The sequence below is a fragment of the Brassica napus genome, chromosome C9 (genome assembly GCF_020379485.1).
Source record: "Brassica napus cultivar Da-Ae chromosome C9, Da-Ae, whole genome shotgun sequence".
Classification (NCBI taxonomy): Eukaryota; Viridiplantae; Streptophyta; class Magnoliopsida; order Brassicales; family Brassicaceae; genus Brassica; species Brassica napus.
In genome coordinates this window covers 54,612,626-54,626,281 of record NC_063452.1, presented here as the reverse complement: position 1 = coordinate 54,626,281, position 13,656 = coordinate 54,612,626, and the positions used below count along the sequence as shown (strand labels likewise).

The following is a 13,656-nucleotide window of genomic DNA, read 5'->3' as shown; positions in this document are numbered from 1 at the left end:
GTCATGGAAGCTGCAGGATACGTATTGCTTTTGGAAGTATTAGAGAATGTTTCACGGTAAAGGACCGAATAATAAGGATTGATAGTTTATGTTTCTTGCAACGAAGAAAATAAACATCTCAAGCAGAACAACACAAAAAGAACAAAGCTTGGAAGGAAATCAAGTATCTTTTGGTAAGGAGAGAACTTAAAAGTCTCTAGATCTTGTTGAATGCGACGATGTCAACACTCTGGATGTACTCGTTGTTAGGCTCACAGGTGAGATAGTCTTCGATGAGATTGTCTGGGGAGACGAGGTCATCAACGATTGTGAGCATGATCGTGAGCTTCTTGATCCCGTAACCAACTGGAACCAGTTTTGCTGCAACAGTTTAAACAGAACAAAATACTCAATTAGAGGAACTGGCGCCAACACAATCATCGCAAGTATAGACAAATGGAGATTGTGGACTTACAAGCTCCCCATAGAAGACCAGGCATCTCCACGGCGCGGACACACTCCTCCAGTTTCTTCATGTCAGTCTCGTCATCCCATGGCTTGACTTCCATGAGCACAGATGACTTTCCACCTAAACAAAATTCAAAAAAGAGAATAAGATGCAGTTTCTCAGTAATCACATGTGTTCCAGATCCAAAACCAAACAAAAGACAGTGCTTACTCTCTTTGGGCTTCTTGGTGTCTTTCTTAGAAGCCTCCCTCTCCTCTGCAGCTTTCTTTTCCTCCTCGGTCTCGTCACCAAACAGATCCATGTCATCATCATCATCAGCTGCAGGTGCCTGTTCACGATTCACGAAAATAGCTAAATCACACAAAACGTTTCCTCTAGCAAACACAACTCTTCTCCCTAGTATAAGACTAGAACTATCACCATATCAAAAGCATTCTTCAAAAATATAATGATCACGTCATTGTTTACTAACAGATAGATTAGGAATAGAACAAGACTCAAGCATTCAAGGAAAGGGTACCTCAGCTTGAGCAGGAGCAGCAGCAGCAGAGCCACCGATTGAAACTCCGACGGCCTTACCAGGGAAACTGCAACAATTAGAAACCTCCTAAGTTCTTGGAAGATCAATCATAAACCAAATCTTATTTAGTTTGATTCAAAAGTAACAAAAGGACGAACCTTTTAGCAAGGTGGGACGCGACGCAATCGTACCACTTGCTAGCATTAGGGAAGGCATCGCTCGGTTTCTCCACGATGGCAGCGTATACCTTCACATCATCCACAGACAATTGATCTCTGCGGAAATCAAAAAGTTATGTTTTAGACTTCAAACGCCGATCGAAAACGTATTGCGAAAGATGGGAAAGTGAGAAACTTACCCGGAGATGTAGGTTTTCCCTGCGAGGTGCTCCTCCACGGATTTAACACCTTGCTCTGTGTGTAGATCTGAGAAGGTAACCGCCATTGTAGCTGCTTGCCGAGGTTAGGGGAGGGGGGGAGGGAGAGAGTGATAAGAGATCAGAGACGCAGGTTGAAAAAGCAAGCTGCTTTATAAACCTACAGAGTATAGCCCTGAGTCACTGAGAAACCCTAACCCCGGTTCGGAAATAAAAGTGGTGTGGGCTAAGCTCAATTCTATTATATGGGCTTTGTTATGGGCCTTCAGATTGCTCCATATCAGAATTTATGATGAGTTGCTTAATTCTCAGTTAGAGGCTGAAGCTGCCGCCTGCACTTATAAAATGATTCGATAAAATTATCTCAAACGCCATCATATAATTTAGGTCATTTTATTTGTTGATAATCCGGAGTATCCGGTGGGCCGAAGCCCAACCGACTAATCCCATGGGAGCCTGTTCATCAGCGCAAGACAGATCTGTTGCTCGCAATGGAAATTAGATATTCATGTCGTTTGGCCACACAAACGTGTAAATCTGAGTTTAATAGGTTCTGAATCCGAGGTGCTTAAAACCTTTCCAAATTCGCCGTACCAATTGACCACGTTTGTGTGGTTCACTTTAACAAACTCTTTTAGAGCATGATTAATTGGGGTCTTTTATGGTGAGGTTCTTAGAGCATGATTATCCCTAGAACCCATTAGGATCTCTTAATCAATTGTTTAGTAATAAATATGTGTTAAGAACTTTAAGTAAGAGACACCTAAATTTTTGTACTCCATTGCAAGGTTCTTAAAAAAAAAAAATTGTAAAACATTTCATCATGTTCATAGGTAATGTCGTTAAAATTTTATCCGAATTTGATATTTACTTCAGGAAGAAGAGTAATAATCGATGTTGAAAACATTGTTACTTCACCTGCTTTTGTTCTTCTCCTCAAACGCTTCCGTAGCCGGTAGCTTATTGATATGCAACTGCAACACTTGGCAGGAAGTTGAGTATCTTCTCGGTGAACACAGTCTTGCTAGTCATGAGCAGAGCAAGGATCACAAGATGTAGATAACAGTGAGACACAAAAACAAAGAAACCAGATTGGGTGAAAAGGGGGTCGAACGGGAAGACCCATTAACGAAATTCAGGAGCCCTTTTCAGCTCAGGCTCTGCTTCTGGATGAACTTGTGTCTCATGCTCTTCCTCCAAATCATCCTCATCATCATCACCTTCATCAAGAACATCTTCTTTACTCTCACTTTCCTGCAAAACAGACGTATCTCCATCTGTCAATTTCAAAGGGAAATCAAAAGCAAAACAAAAAGCTAGAACCTTTGAATGCTGGAGTGATCAACGAGGGTAGTTTCAAGTAGTATCACTTGAAGCATGTTAAATCTAAAGAGGTTGAACACAAGCTAGATTCTAGAACCATTGATGGAACACAAGCTAGAACCACCGAATGCCCAAATATTCAAGTATTATAACTCAAAGCATGTGAAATCTAAAGAGGTTAAAGGAATATTAGTACATATACTTGATCGGTGGTGCTTGTGAGATTTCTTTTCCTTCTTCTTCTCACTTCTCCTGCTTCTCTTTTCATCATCTTTCTCTGTTCCTCGATGCCTCTTAACTCTCTCTTCACCTGCCCATTCACAAAAAACACAAACTTTAAAATCCAGTCTAACGGATCATGTCATCCACAGACACAATACATCAAAGTTTCGAGCTTTCAATCGAACAAATTCAAAATTGAGAATATTCCACATCCTGCAACAACCATAAATTTTTTTTTCAAAATCATCATCTCTCCTAGCTTATAAGAATCTGGGTGAAGGATTCAAACACATAATTGAAGGATTCAAACACATAATTGAAAGATTCAAATACAAAAAAAAACAACAAAGTTTTACCTTTCGATTCCAGTCGGCTGCATGCTATTTTCTTCATCAGGAGCGACACAGAGTGGGAGAGATAGAAAAAGAAAGATTCTTCACCGGGTTTTTTCGTCATGGGAGCGACACAATTTCAAACATTAAGAGACGGTTCTTCTGACTCCTATTTAGGAGACGTTCCTTCTATTAATTACTCCCTCTGTTTCTAAAAGATTCATATTCTAGTTTTTTCACACATTTTAATAAAACACATTAAATTTGCATATTTTTTTGTGTTTATCTTTTTTCCACAATTTTAAACCAATAAAAAATCAATTAGTGCAATTAAGATTTTTGAAGTTTGCAATTAGTTAATAAAACATGCATTGAAAATGTAAAAAATGAATCTTTTAAAAACAAAAATTTTCTCTAGAATATGTATATTTAAGGAACGGAGGGAGTACAATTTTTCTTTTTTTTTAAAGCTTAATTATGTTAAGAGACCTATCTAAGAGTTCCGGTTAATCCTGCTCTTAAAGTAATATAAGATAGTCTCTTAACTTTTAACTGAGAAAAAATACTGTTAATGAGTAATAATTTAATTTTTATTTGATCACTGTGAAAGTTATTTGAAAAGTTTAATACCCTGACGCACACGTTAAAGTCGAGGTAGGTTTATATTCAAATATAAATGCTTACTTGGATCTCTCATGGGAATACCAATACGGTGTTCTCAATGTATCGCACATGTGAAAAATAAGGGTATAAAACCAAAGATGCCATATATAAATTACAGGAGCATCGTACATTGAAAATATTCTTGCTGTCTCCCTTTTTGTATGTTTCTTTTTAACTTCCAAATGTTATTATTATTATATGATTTTTGTTGGCAGTTTAAGATATGTTATTATACGGATGAAAGTATGTGCTGTGAATCCGTCCACAGTCATTTAGTGACTGATAACTGCGCTGGACATAAGAAGAAGATCTCAATAAAGTTACAATAAGACTACATAATCAACTATTTTGTCGAGTAATCAACTATTTTGTTGAGTTATCAACTTAGCATTGGTAGCATAAATTTTTATTGGAATCGCCTAAAAAAACCCACGTGATTCCCTTTATTTAATTGCTGCCATTTTGTTTTACTAGTTTCTACAATGCACTTAAATTGGAGTTCGTACTTTGCAAAACAGAGAACTACAGTTTCAAGATCACTCCTTGCTTCGGCTCTCTGTATTATTGTACGATCTTCTCCCTTTTGAGCTTACTTTTCTTGTCCCTAAAAGGATATACAAACAGAGGCAAACCCACGTTACGCAATAAGGGATCAACTGACACAGATTAAATTTAAGTTTCAGCTGTTTTGCTATAATAAACACGAGATTCCGTAGGTCATTTGGTTAACACTCTTCTCTCCTGACCCATCTAACCAGTGGCGGAGCCACATGCATCAAGATGGGGGCCACTGAACCCAACAAAAATTTGAAAATTAGTGTAAGTTATTGAATTTTAATCTGTATGCCCCCATTCAAAAAAATTTGTTGCCCCCATATCTTTGTTTAAACTGTAAACCCATTTAAAATTTTTAGAAAATAGTATTATATTTAAGTCCATTTAATATTTATGCCCCCAACAAAATATTTTCTTGCCTCCGCCACTGCATCTAACTAGGGTTTGATTCTATGTTCTGCTGTTTTATTTCTTGTTTTTTCTTAAAATTATTTTTATTCTGGGCCAAAGCCAAATTGTTGACACTCCTTAAATTTTGGGCTGGGTCCGCCACTGTATACAGAGTTCCTTACCTGCTCTGTTTTGTCATTGTAGTTTCTGATTTAAAGGCATTTTTATAGCTTTAACTGTTCTCGTTTGTTTTCTGGTCGTCATGGTTTAAAATCTATTGCAACATCTTTTGTTCTTCTGACTCAAGCGCTGAGTTGGTACCAGATGTTCTTGTGTATTTGTTTTGAGTAGTTAAATACTCATTAATGCTCTTTCTTACAAATCTCTGTTACAACCTTGTATGGTTTGGTTTAGTCCTTAAGTTTAGCTGTAAAAATCTAGATATGTTCGTTATTAAGTTTAGTTGTAGGAGTTTTCTAAACATTGCTACTCTCTACTTTTGTATTCTTAGGATTTGGTCGAGCTTTTGGGCTCTTCATATAGCCATTAATGTCGAATCGCATTGCACATGTATCACTTGAAGGTGGTAACTTATAGATGGCAGAGAGGAGAACTAACAACGAAAGAGAAGTTGTTATTAATTTTTCACAAGCGTCGAAAGACCCAACATCATCTCATTCTTCTAAGGTGCCAGCATTACCGGAGTCAGATACAGGGACTACAAAACCAGATCCATTAAGCATTCCCCCTCCTGAAATCTACAAGTTGTCTGGTAATGTTCATAAGCCACCTAAAGTTCCAAGTCCTAGCACTGAAGGCCTAAAAGGAGGGGTGGGGGGGGTACGGATCTATCTCTCACGCAACCGCGCACGCTCAGTAAGGTATGACGATCGACGATGACAAAGACAAGCAAATGCACGACGGGATTTCCGTCAATGCCAACGCTGACAAAACTTCAGCTGGAAACATATCCACGGTCACTACGAACGCTGTGATACTGGACCAGATGAAAGAAATGTTTGCCTCCGCTCAGAAAAAGTCGGACGAACAAGGAAAGCTCGTGGCATCTCTCGCAAAACAGGTGGAAACCTTAACGGCGAAGGCCAAGAGTAAAGACCCGCGCAGGGCCACAAGAGATCACAGCGGTAGAAGACTCGATTTCGAGACTCCGAGCGATCGGTCCACACGGGCATACAAGGATTCTTCAGGTCAGAACCCTGACGAAACAGTCCCGCCAGGCGCACAACCGACCACGGAGAACCTTCCACCTCCCGCCGGGAGCAACGAAGGAGGCGATTTCGAGCGGATCGATCTGGACATAAGCGACCAGTCCGATCACTCGGATGGAGGTGCTGACATCCATCCGAGAAGAACGCGAAGCCAGTCTGCTCGGCAGGACGCGTCGTTCAAAAAACCCATGACAGAGGAAGAAGAGAGCCTCTATTGGGTAGAGTAGGAAGAACTGGCCGAGAATCAGGCTCAGATCCACCGCAGCCAACGCCGACAGGCTCGCAAGGCTGCTAGAAATCCTAATGAGATCCATGATCTCTGCGAGTACATCGCAAAAACTGCGGCAGAAGTCAAGGCGGTAAAGTCGCAGATTCACCATGCAACAAGCGCTGCACCCGAGATCGACAGACTTCTCGAGGAAGCGTGGAAAACTCCGTTCACTGCCCGAATCACGGAAACTAACATCTCAGATCCTGGGAAGATCAAAATTCCCGTCTACGATGGCACCACCGACCCGAAGGCGCATCTGCAGTCTTTCCAGATCGCGATGGGAAGGTGCAAACTCAAGGAACGCGAACGAGGCACTGGCTACTGCCTCCTCTTCGTCAAAAACCTCAAAGGAGCCGCGGTCGAATGGTTTTCTCGTCTGAAACGAAACTCCATCGGAAGTTTCCATCAGCTCGCCTCGAAGTTTCTCAAACAGTATTCCATGTTCATGGACAGAAAAACCTCAGACGTCGACCTTTGGAGTCTATCTCAAAGAGAAGACGAACCACTCCGCGAGTTCATGAACATGTTCAAGCTGGTAATGGCAAGAGTCACTTGAATCAGCGACAAAGTGGCAGTCGACGCTTTGCGGAAAACTCTCTGGTACAGGTCGAAACTCCGACAATGGATATCCCTTGAAAAACTGAGAACAATCCAGGACGCTCTTCACAAGGCAACAGACTTCATCATGATGGAAGAAGAGATGAAAGTCCTCTCCCAGAAGTACAACCCGCAGAAGACGTCCGCGAGAAGGAAAAACCCCCGTAACGACATGTATGTCTACCACGAGGGAGAAGATCTCCAGGGTGAGCATAATTACGCTATCAACTCCGAACAGGGAAAGACTTCCGGAAGTACCTGGACCAGGAACTAGTTCAAGGATAATTCCTACTGAGAGTTCCACCAGTATGAAATGCAAGGTTCTCGGCACAAGGCTTTTTGCGAAGCTCCTCGCCGACGAAATTTCAAAGGTCACAGGCATAAAAGACCTCCTCCTGGATTCCGATCGCCCTCCCAAAGCTGATAAAGAGTCCCCCGAAAATGACACCCGCGAAAATCAGTCGGGCGAGAAACGCGGAAGAAGGCAGGATGACCGAGGAAACGACAGCAACCGTCGAAGAGTGAGCATGATCATCGGGGGATCGCAATTCTATCGCGATTCGATCTCGTCGATAAAAGCTTATGGACGGAAGGCTGAGACAAGTTCAAGCTGGCTGGCTCGGTCCCCAACCGACGACGCCCCTAACGATATGATCGTCTTCGAAGAGCGGGAAACCATCGGAATCGACAAACCTCACTGCGACCCATTGGTTATCGATCTGGTAATCCGAGACCTGGAAGTGGGAAGGATCCTTATCGACACGGGAAGCACAGTCAACGTCATTTTCTGCGATACCCTCCGGAGGATGAACATTGAACTCGGAGAATTCGTCCCGGAACCAAAACCTCTCACCAGTTTCTCAGGTGCAACGTCAATGAACCTCAGATCAATCAAACTCCCAGTGATGGCTAAAGAGGTGACGAAAGTCATTGACTTCGTGGTAGTCGATAACCCGACCATCTACAATGTCATCATGGGAACTCTTTGGATCAATGCCATGAAAGCGGTACCGTTGACTTACCACCTTGGCATCAAATTCCCAATTCCAAACGGAACAGCGGTAATCTGGGGATGCCAGAAACAGTCTAGGCTCTGCTTCTTGGCAGAGCATAAACTACGACAAACTCAGAACACCCCCGCGGTCAACCTGAAGTGGGCTAAGAAAGCTCAAAACGCTCCCGGGAGCTCCATAAAAAGTGATCCAGAATCACCCGACAAGGCAACGACTCCATACAGCGACATAGTCCCCGAGTCCATCGCCTTGCCAGCGGACAGCCCGACCCCTGAAACGGTCGTCGATCCAACTGAAGCCCCAATGGCTGAAGTAACCGGAACAATCTCATCCAGCGAGTAGGAACACTCGCAGCAACAAGCAGAACTACGAGATGGCTTGATCCTTGAAAGAGGTACATAGGCAGCTTGTCATATCGACAAGTTCAGCTATCCCCCTCGTTAAAAAGGGGGTGGGTGAATACGTATACTCGTATACTCCCATAAAGTCCGAAATATCCATGAATGTACTCGATATTTTTGAAACTTTTTCAATAAATTCTACCTTCTTCCGATCTTACGATTCACTTGCAATAAGTCACAGTAATCTAAGGTTGGCCTAAGAAACACCCAAGATAAGGGCATATAGTCCAAGCAGTCCTTGGACGAAAACTAATTCCTACATAATTCACACATACTCATGGTCAAGCAAGACCGGAAAAACGCATCTTCTATAAAAACGAAGATCGTAGCCATCTCACATTAAAAGACATATCTTCGAGAAAGCAAGACGTTGCAAATATTTCTCGAAAGATATTATCCAAATACACAGTCCATCTGTGACTCTAAAATACAAAATGCCCGTCAATTGGCCCCGACGGACAAGTCCAAAACGTTCTCTAAAATATAAATCGTAGTCAAACCTTTCATAAAAACTAAAGGTTCTCTTACATCCGACAAGGATACCATAGCGAACTATACAAGAAAATCCGAAATTTTAGTCAGCACACCAGACGTTCTCTGGAGAGTGCTCGAATCTTCCCACACAAGTCATATAAGCCAGCGCCCAGTCGCAGACTTTAATCGGAAAGAATCAGGTAGAAATCGCCAATGGGCAAAACGAAAGCCGATTAGTCGTCGTAGCCTTAGAGCCAAAAGTAAACCTAGGTCTTGCCCTAAACCAAATCCTACTAGTCCATTAACATCTCAAGGCATGATATCGAAACTGGTACGAGATCTTAAAACTTGTCTCATCGTCCACATTTAAAACGCTCACGAAACTTCGTAAAACTCCTAAACGTTTTTGAATACCCTCGAAAGAGCAAACGAACGGAACGACAAATTAAGAGTTAAGATACGAAGTGACTACTCGTGTCTTTCCCTCGACACTTGGCAGAAGTATAAACTAAAACCCATAGAATGCTAAATGAACATTCATTATATATAAAAAGGCCGCAGAGCGGCTGGGATTCGAAGCCACCAACGGCCAGTCCCGCTATACATAGTCAAATGACCTTGCAAGGCCATAGAACAATCAAATAACGAACGGCGACACTCGACTTAAAACACTACACGAAATCTAAAGATAAAGGAAAAGGGAAAACAATCCGGACGACCTTCAGAGATCAAGGTCAAGATACCCGGAAATCGAGGCTCCGAATGAGTCCGCGGGCTGATCCACTTCTCCTCACTCGTCTGCAGCATCGGCTCCCGCTTCCGTCGTGTCCTCCGAAACCTCGATGGGTTCCCAAAGCTCTCCGATCCTCCCCTCGATTGGAAGAACCATCGATTCGGCCTTGGCGCACCTATCCATGAGGCCCGACATCTCAGCAACCTCGGAGAGAAAAGAGAAATCAGCGTTCTGCGACTTCCAAAGGGTACCAACCGAACTGCGACATTCGCGGAAGTCACCCACGTAGTCTTGAGCGTCCTTGAAACTCCTGAACTCAGCATCAAACAATGTAGCTCTTCTCGCTAACTCAGCATCAATCGCCCTCCTCCCTTTCCTCTCCGCACGAATGAGAGCTCGGGAATGGGACTCAGCCTTTCTGTGCTCTCTTTCCGCAACCTCGTTCTGAAAACGGATGAACTTCCTCTCGATCTCTTCGGCCTTAAAGTGCGAAAGACGTGCCTCTCTGAAACTTCCGTCTAGCGTTGAATTAAAGACCCGCATTCCCTACACAAATCAAGGGTCAAACATGAAAGCGAAAAATGAAGACTCGCCAAAAAAATATTTTTTCAGAGACTAAACCTCGTTGATCAACCGAGAACCTTCCACGACCACTTCTCTCCTCGACGCTTCATCCAGTGACGCTGGAGTAGTAAAACCGAGAGGAAGGTTGGCAAAGAAGTCGTTCGGAAGGGGAGCCTCGCTGGTTCCACTCTCATCACCCGGGGTGAAACCCGGGTTCCATTCGGGTAGCGGAAGATCTTCTGAGGCAAAGTTTTTGTCTTCGAGAGCGATTCCCTTGTCCTTTCGGGGCCTAACTCTCTCCCTCTGATTGGGAACAACGTCGGGGTGTGGCTCATCCATGTCCGATGCACTTAAAGGTCGGGAGATGCCTCGCGATCAGTAGAGCGCCACTGCATTACGGATCCTGTCTAGAGTGAAGGAATCCCAAAAGAACGGACCATTGTGGAGAAGATTGTGCTTAGCAAACAGGTCCCTGGGGGTCGCGGGGAGGATACTGTTCGCTGCAAAAAAAAAAAAAAAAACCTTCTCTACCTATATATAGGAAAAAATGTTACTATTCATTCTCGGACTTTCGGCAAACGATTACGTCTAATTCCATCAAAATAAGTCATACCGCAAGCTAGTACCTCACACCCAGGTCCACGGATCCTAGCTAGCTAGGGGGAGAGTTAACTGTTGGGGTCAAAACTGGTCACGACGGAATCAATGCATGAAATTTTCCGGATAACCAACTCTCGATCGATCCTTGAAAATTAGACATTCTTGGAAAATGGTTAATCAAGTAAAAGACAGTTTTTCGCAGATGCGAACCAAGGAGCGTCGAGAATAGGATCAGTCTGGATGTAACGCAACACCTTGAGCCTAAGGCTGATATGACAGTCTATTTTTTATTCGCAGGAAAAGATAAATGTCAAGTTTTCGAAGATAATCATGAAGGGTGACGAAAAATGGAAAAGCCCGTCTCGCGACGAATCCGGCCCAGGAAAAAGTGAAAACCGACCTAGAGAGAGTATATAAGGAGGGCTTAAGGCGAAGAGCAAGAGAGGGCTTTCTCAGAGCAAACTTAATACTTAGAGCAATTTAGGCATTTTTCCGTTTTTAGTATCGAGTTGCTACTCGACTAGGTTAGAACTTAGGTGGCTAGACTAGCGAACGTACCGACAGCTCTCGTGGCCTAGGATCTTACCTGTTGTTCACGCTCAAACGCGAATTCGGAAATAAGACCTCTTTGTTCTCTTTTCGCTCTTTTACGATTTATTACTTTCGACTCTTTCATATTGATTGTGTTGTGCGTGACCAAGCAGATAACCGGGACCTTCAGGGAAGGCTAAGTTAGTTTGGCTTTCCTCCGATTAACAAATTTCGACGGTGTGAATTCCGGTTCCCACACTCAACCCAACCACAAGTGAGTTTCATCACACTAAACATTGTGATTTAGTCTAGTTTTCATCCTAATTATAATAACTTGATATTGCTTCGTTTCAGTTACATAGAGAAAGATGACTTGCTGAGGTTTATGATCAAAGAAGAGGTAGACCTTGTACTTCCATTAATAGAAGGTGGTGAGACTGGAAAAATCACACGCAATGCTTTCACAGAATGGGTGGTAATGTTCTTTAAACACCTTTCCAAAATATATGGCTTTATCCCTTGTTGGTCACTGTAGACTAGTGCAGTCTCAAATTATTTCCAGGCCTTATTAAAAAAAGAAATATTAACGGTATATTTAACAATCTAATGAAATAGATTTAAAAGTTAAATAGGTAAACCTTGTATATGTTTTTGATGTCTCTTTTGAAATTATAAGTTTTAAATGTAGCATCATTATATCTGAAAATTTAAAATTCTAGACCAAAATTTATGTTTTTTCCAGAAATTCTTAATTTTTTTTATTTTTTGGTCCAAACCATATTCGACGCTCCACTTGCACCTGCGGTTGGACGGCCACGCTTCAAACATGTACAAGTTAGGGTTGCCTTGGTTTTATTTTGTGTCCATGTTTATTTGGAGATGTTGTTTGAATTTATAAGTAGGTTAGTGTGTAAGCATATGTTGCCATATTTTTACAGATAAACGTTTACACAAGCCGGAAAGCACTAGGACATTCACTGAAGTTCTGAACGATACAAAAACAGCGGTTAGGCAGGTGGACAAACTTATATCCGGAGTCGACGTCTTGTATGTTGTCATCTTCATCATCTGGTTGGTACTTCTGGATGTATTAACGTCCAAGTTTTTGGTGGTTTTCTCCGCGAAACTTGTGGGTCTTGGCGTCTTGCTTTCATAGTCGGAAGCACTTGCAAGAATATCTTTGAATCTTTTATATTTGTATTCGTGATGCACCCTTATGACGTCGGTGACCGTTGCGTTGTGGACGGTGTGGCGGTAAATAACGTTCAAGTTTTTTATCTTCTCACTACTACTAATTAAAAACTTCTAATTTGTTGAATTCCTCTTTGTGCTTTGTAGTTGTTGGTTGAAGAAATAGATCTTTTAACTACCAAATTCCTCAAGCTTGACAACGAGAAAGTGTTCTATCCAAATGCGACTTTGATATCAAAACCAATAAGCAATTACTATAGAAGTCCAGATATGGGAGATCCCTTATATACTAAAAGAGAAGCATTGTAATAAATGTGTTCACACTAAACTGGACACATGTCACGTGTAGAAGCATTATAATAAATGCGTTCACACTAAAATGGACACATGTCACATGTAGAGAGTTTTTCAGCCAAACTCTATATAAATATGTTCACATTATGTATTTTACGTTTTTTAATATAATACTCACATGCATGGCTCTTCTTTACGTTATTTTTACTGTTTACGAACAGAGCTGGACAAATTATTCATAAATTTTGATACGATTCGTTATCCGTTTTGATTCGAACCGAAAAATCCAGATATCCGTTACTCTACGAAGCAAATCAAATACTAAAATGCAATGTCCGTAAAAAAAAGCAAATCACAAATATCAATATTTATAGGAACGAATATCCAATTTGATCCGTTATATGCATATGTATATATATATATATATATTTAAAGAATTATATATAAGTTATATATTATAGTTTATATAAATTTTACAATATTTTTATTTTTAGATAATTTCATTTTAAGAATTTTATTTTTCATGTATTATTTTGAAAAAATGTCATTTAATATTAATTAATAGTATCTTTATATATTTATCAACCATCTTTATATACTTTTACATACACATACATGTGCACATTGACGTGAGTACCTTATAACTAAGTATTTACCACAACTGAAATATCTAATTTTTTTGGAAGTTAAAATATTTTTTTTTCTTAATGCTTCTTTCACTATCGACCAAATTGTAGTAAACTGATTTGTCTTAATAAATTTTTTTTTTTTAACTATTATCCGTTTAGAAACTATAATATGAAACCATTGGTTTGACATCACAACTATCTAAGATTCATAACATGAAAACAAACAAATAATAGTAATTTTTGATTATCACAGGAGAAAAAAAATATTTTAACCGAGCAAACCAAATAAATATTGATTTA

At 41.0% G+C, this 13,656-nt stretch overlaps 2 protein-coding genes across 2 annotated transcripts; one reads left to right on the top strand and one right to left on the bottom strand.

The window, feature by feature from the left end:
• Nucleotides 1-62: 62 nt before the first annotated feature.
• Nucleotides 63-1,534, bottom strand: LOC106367873 (elongation factor 1-beta 2-like). Its single transcript, XM_013807732.3, has 6 exons — nt 1,327-1,534; nt 1,127-1,243; nt 969-1,035; nt 659-776; nt 455-568; nt 63-360 (listed from the first exon to the last, which is right to left on the bottom strand). Exons 1-6 carry the CDS (start codon nt 1,410-1,412, stop codon nt 197-199), a joined length of 666 nt encoding a protein of 221 aa, XP_013663186.2. The 5' UTR covers nt 1,413-1,534; the 3' UTR covers nt 63-196.
• A 5,240-nt stretch (nt 1,535-6,774) lies between these two features.
• Nucleotides 6,775-8,281, top strand: LOC125592739. Its single transcript, XM_048768123.1, has 3 exons — nt 6,775-6,864; nt 6,985-7,100; nt 7,165-8,281. The coding sequence occupies exons 1-3, from the start codon at nt 6,775-6,777 to the stop codon at nt 8,279-8,281; spliced, it is 1,323 nt and encodes a 440-aa protein (XP_048624080.1).
• The last annotated feature ends 5,375 nt before the right edge of the window (nt 8,282-13,656 follow it).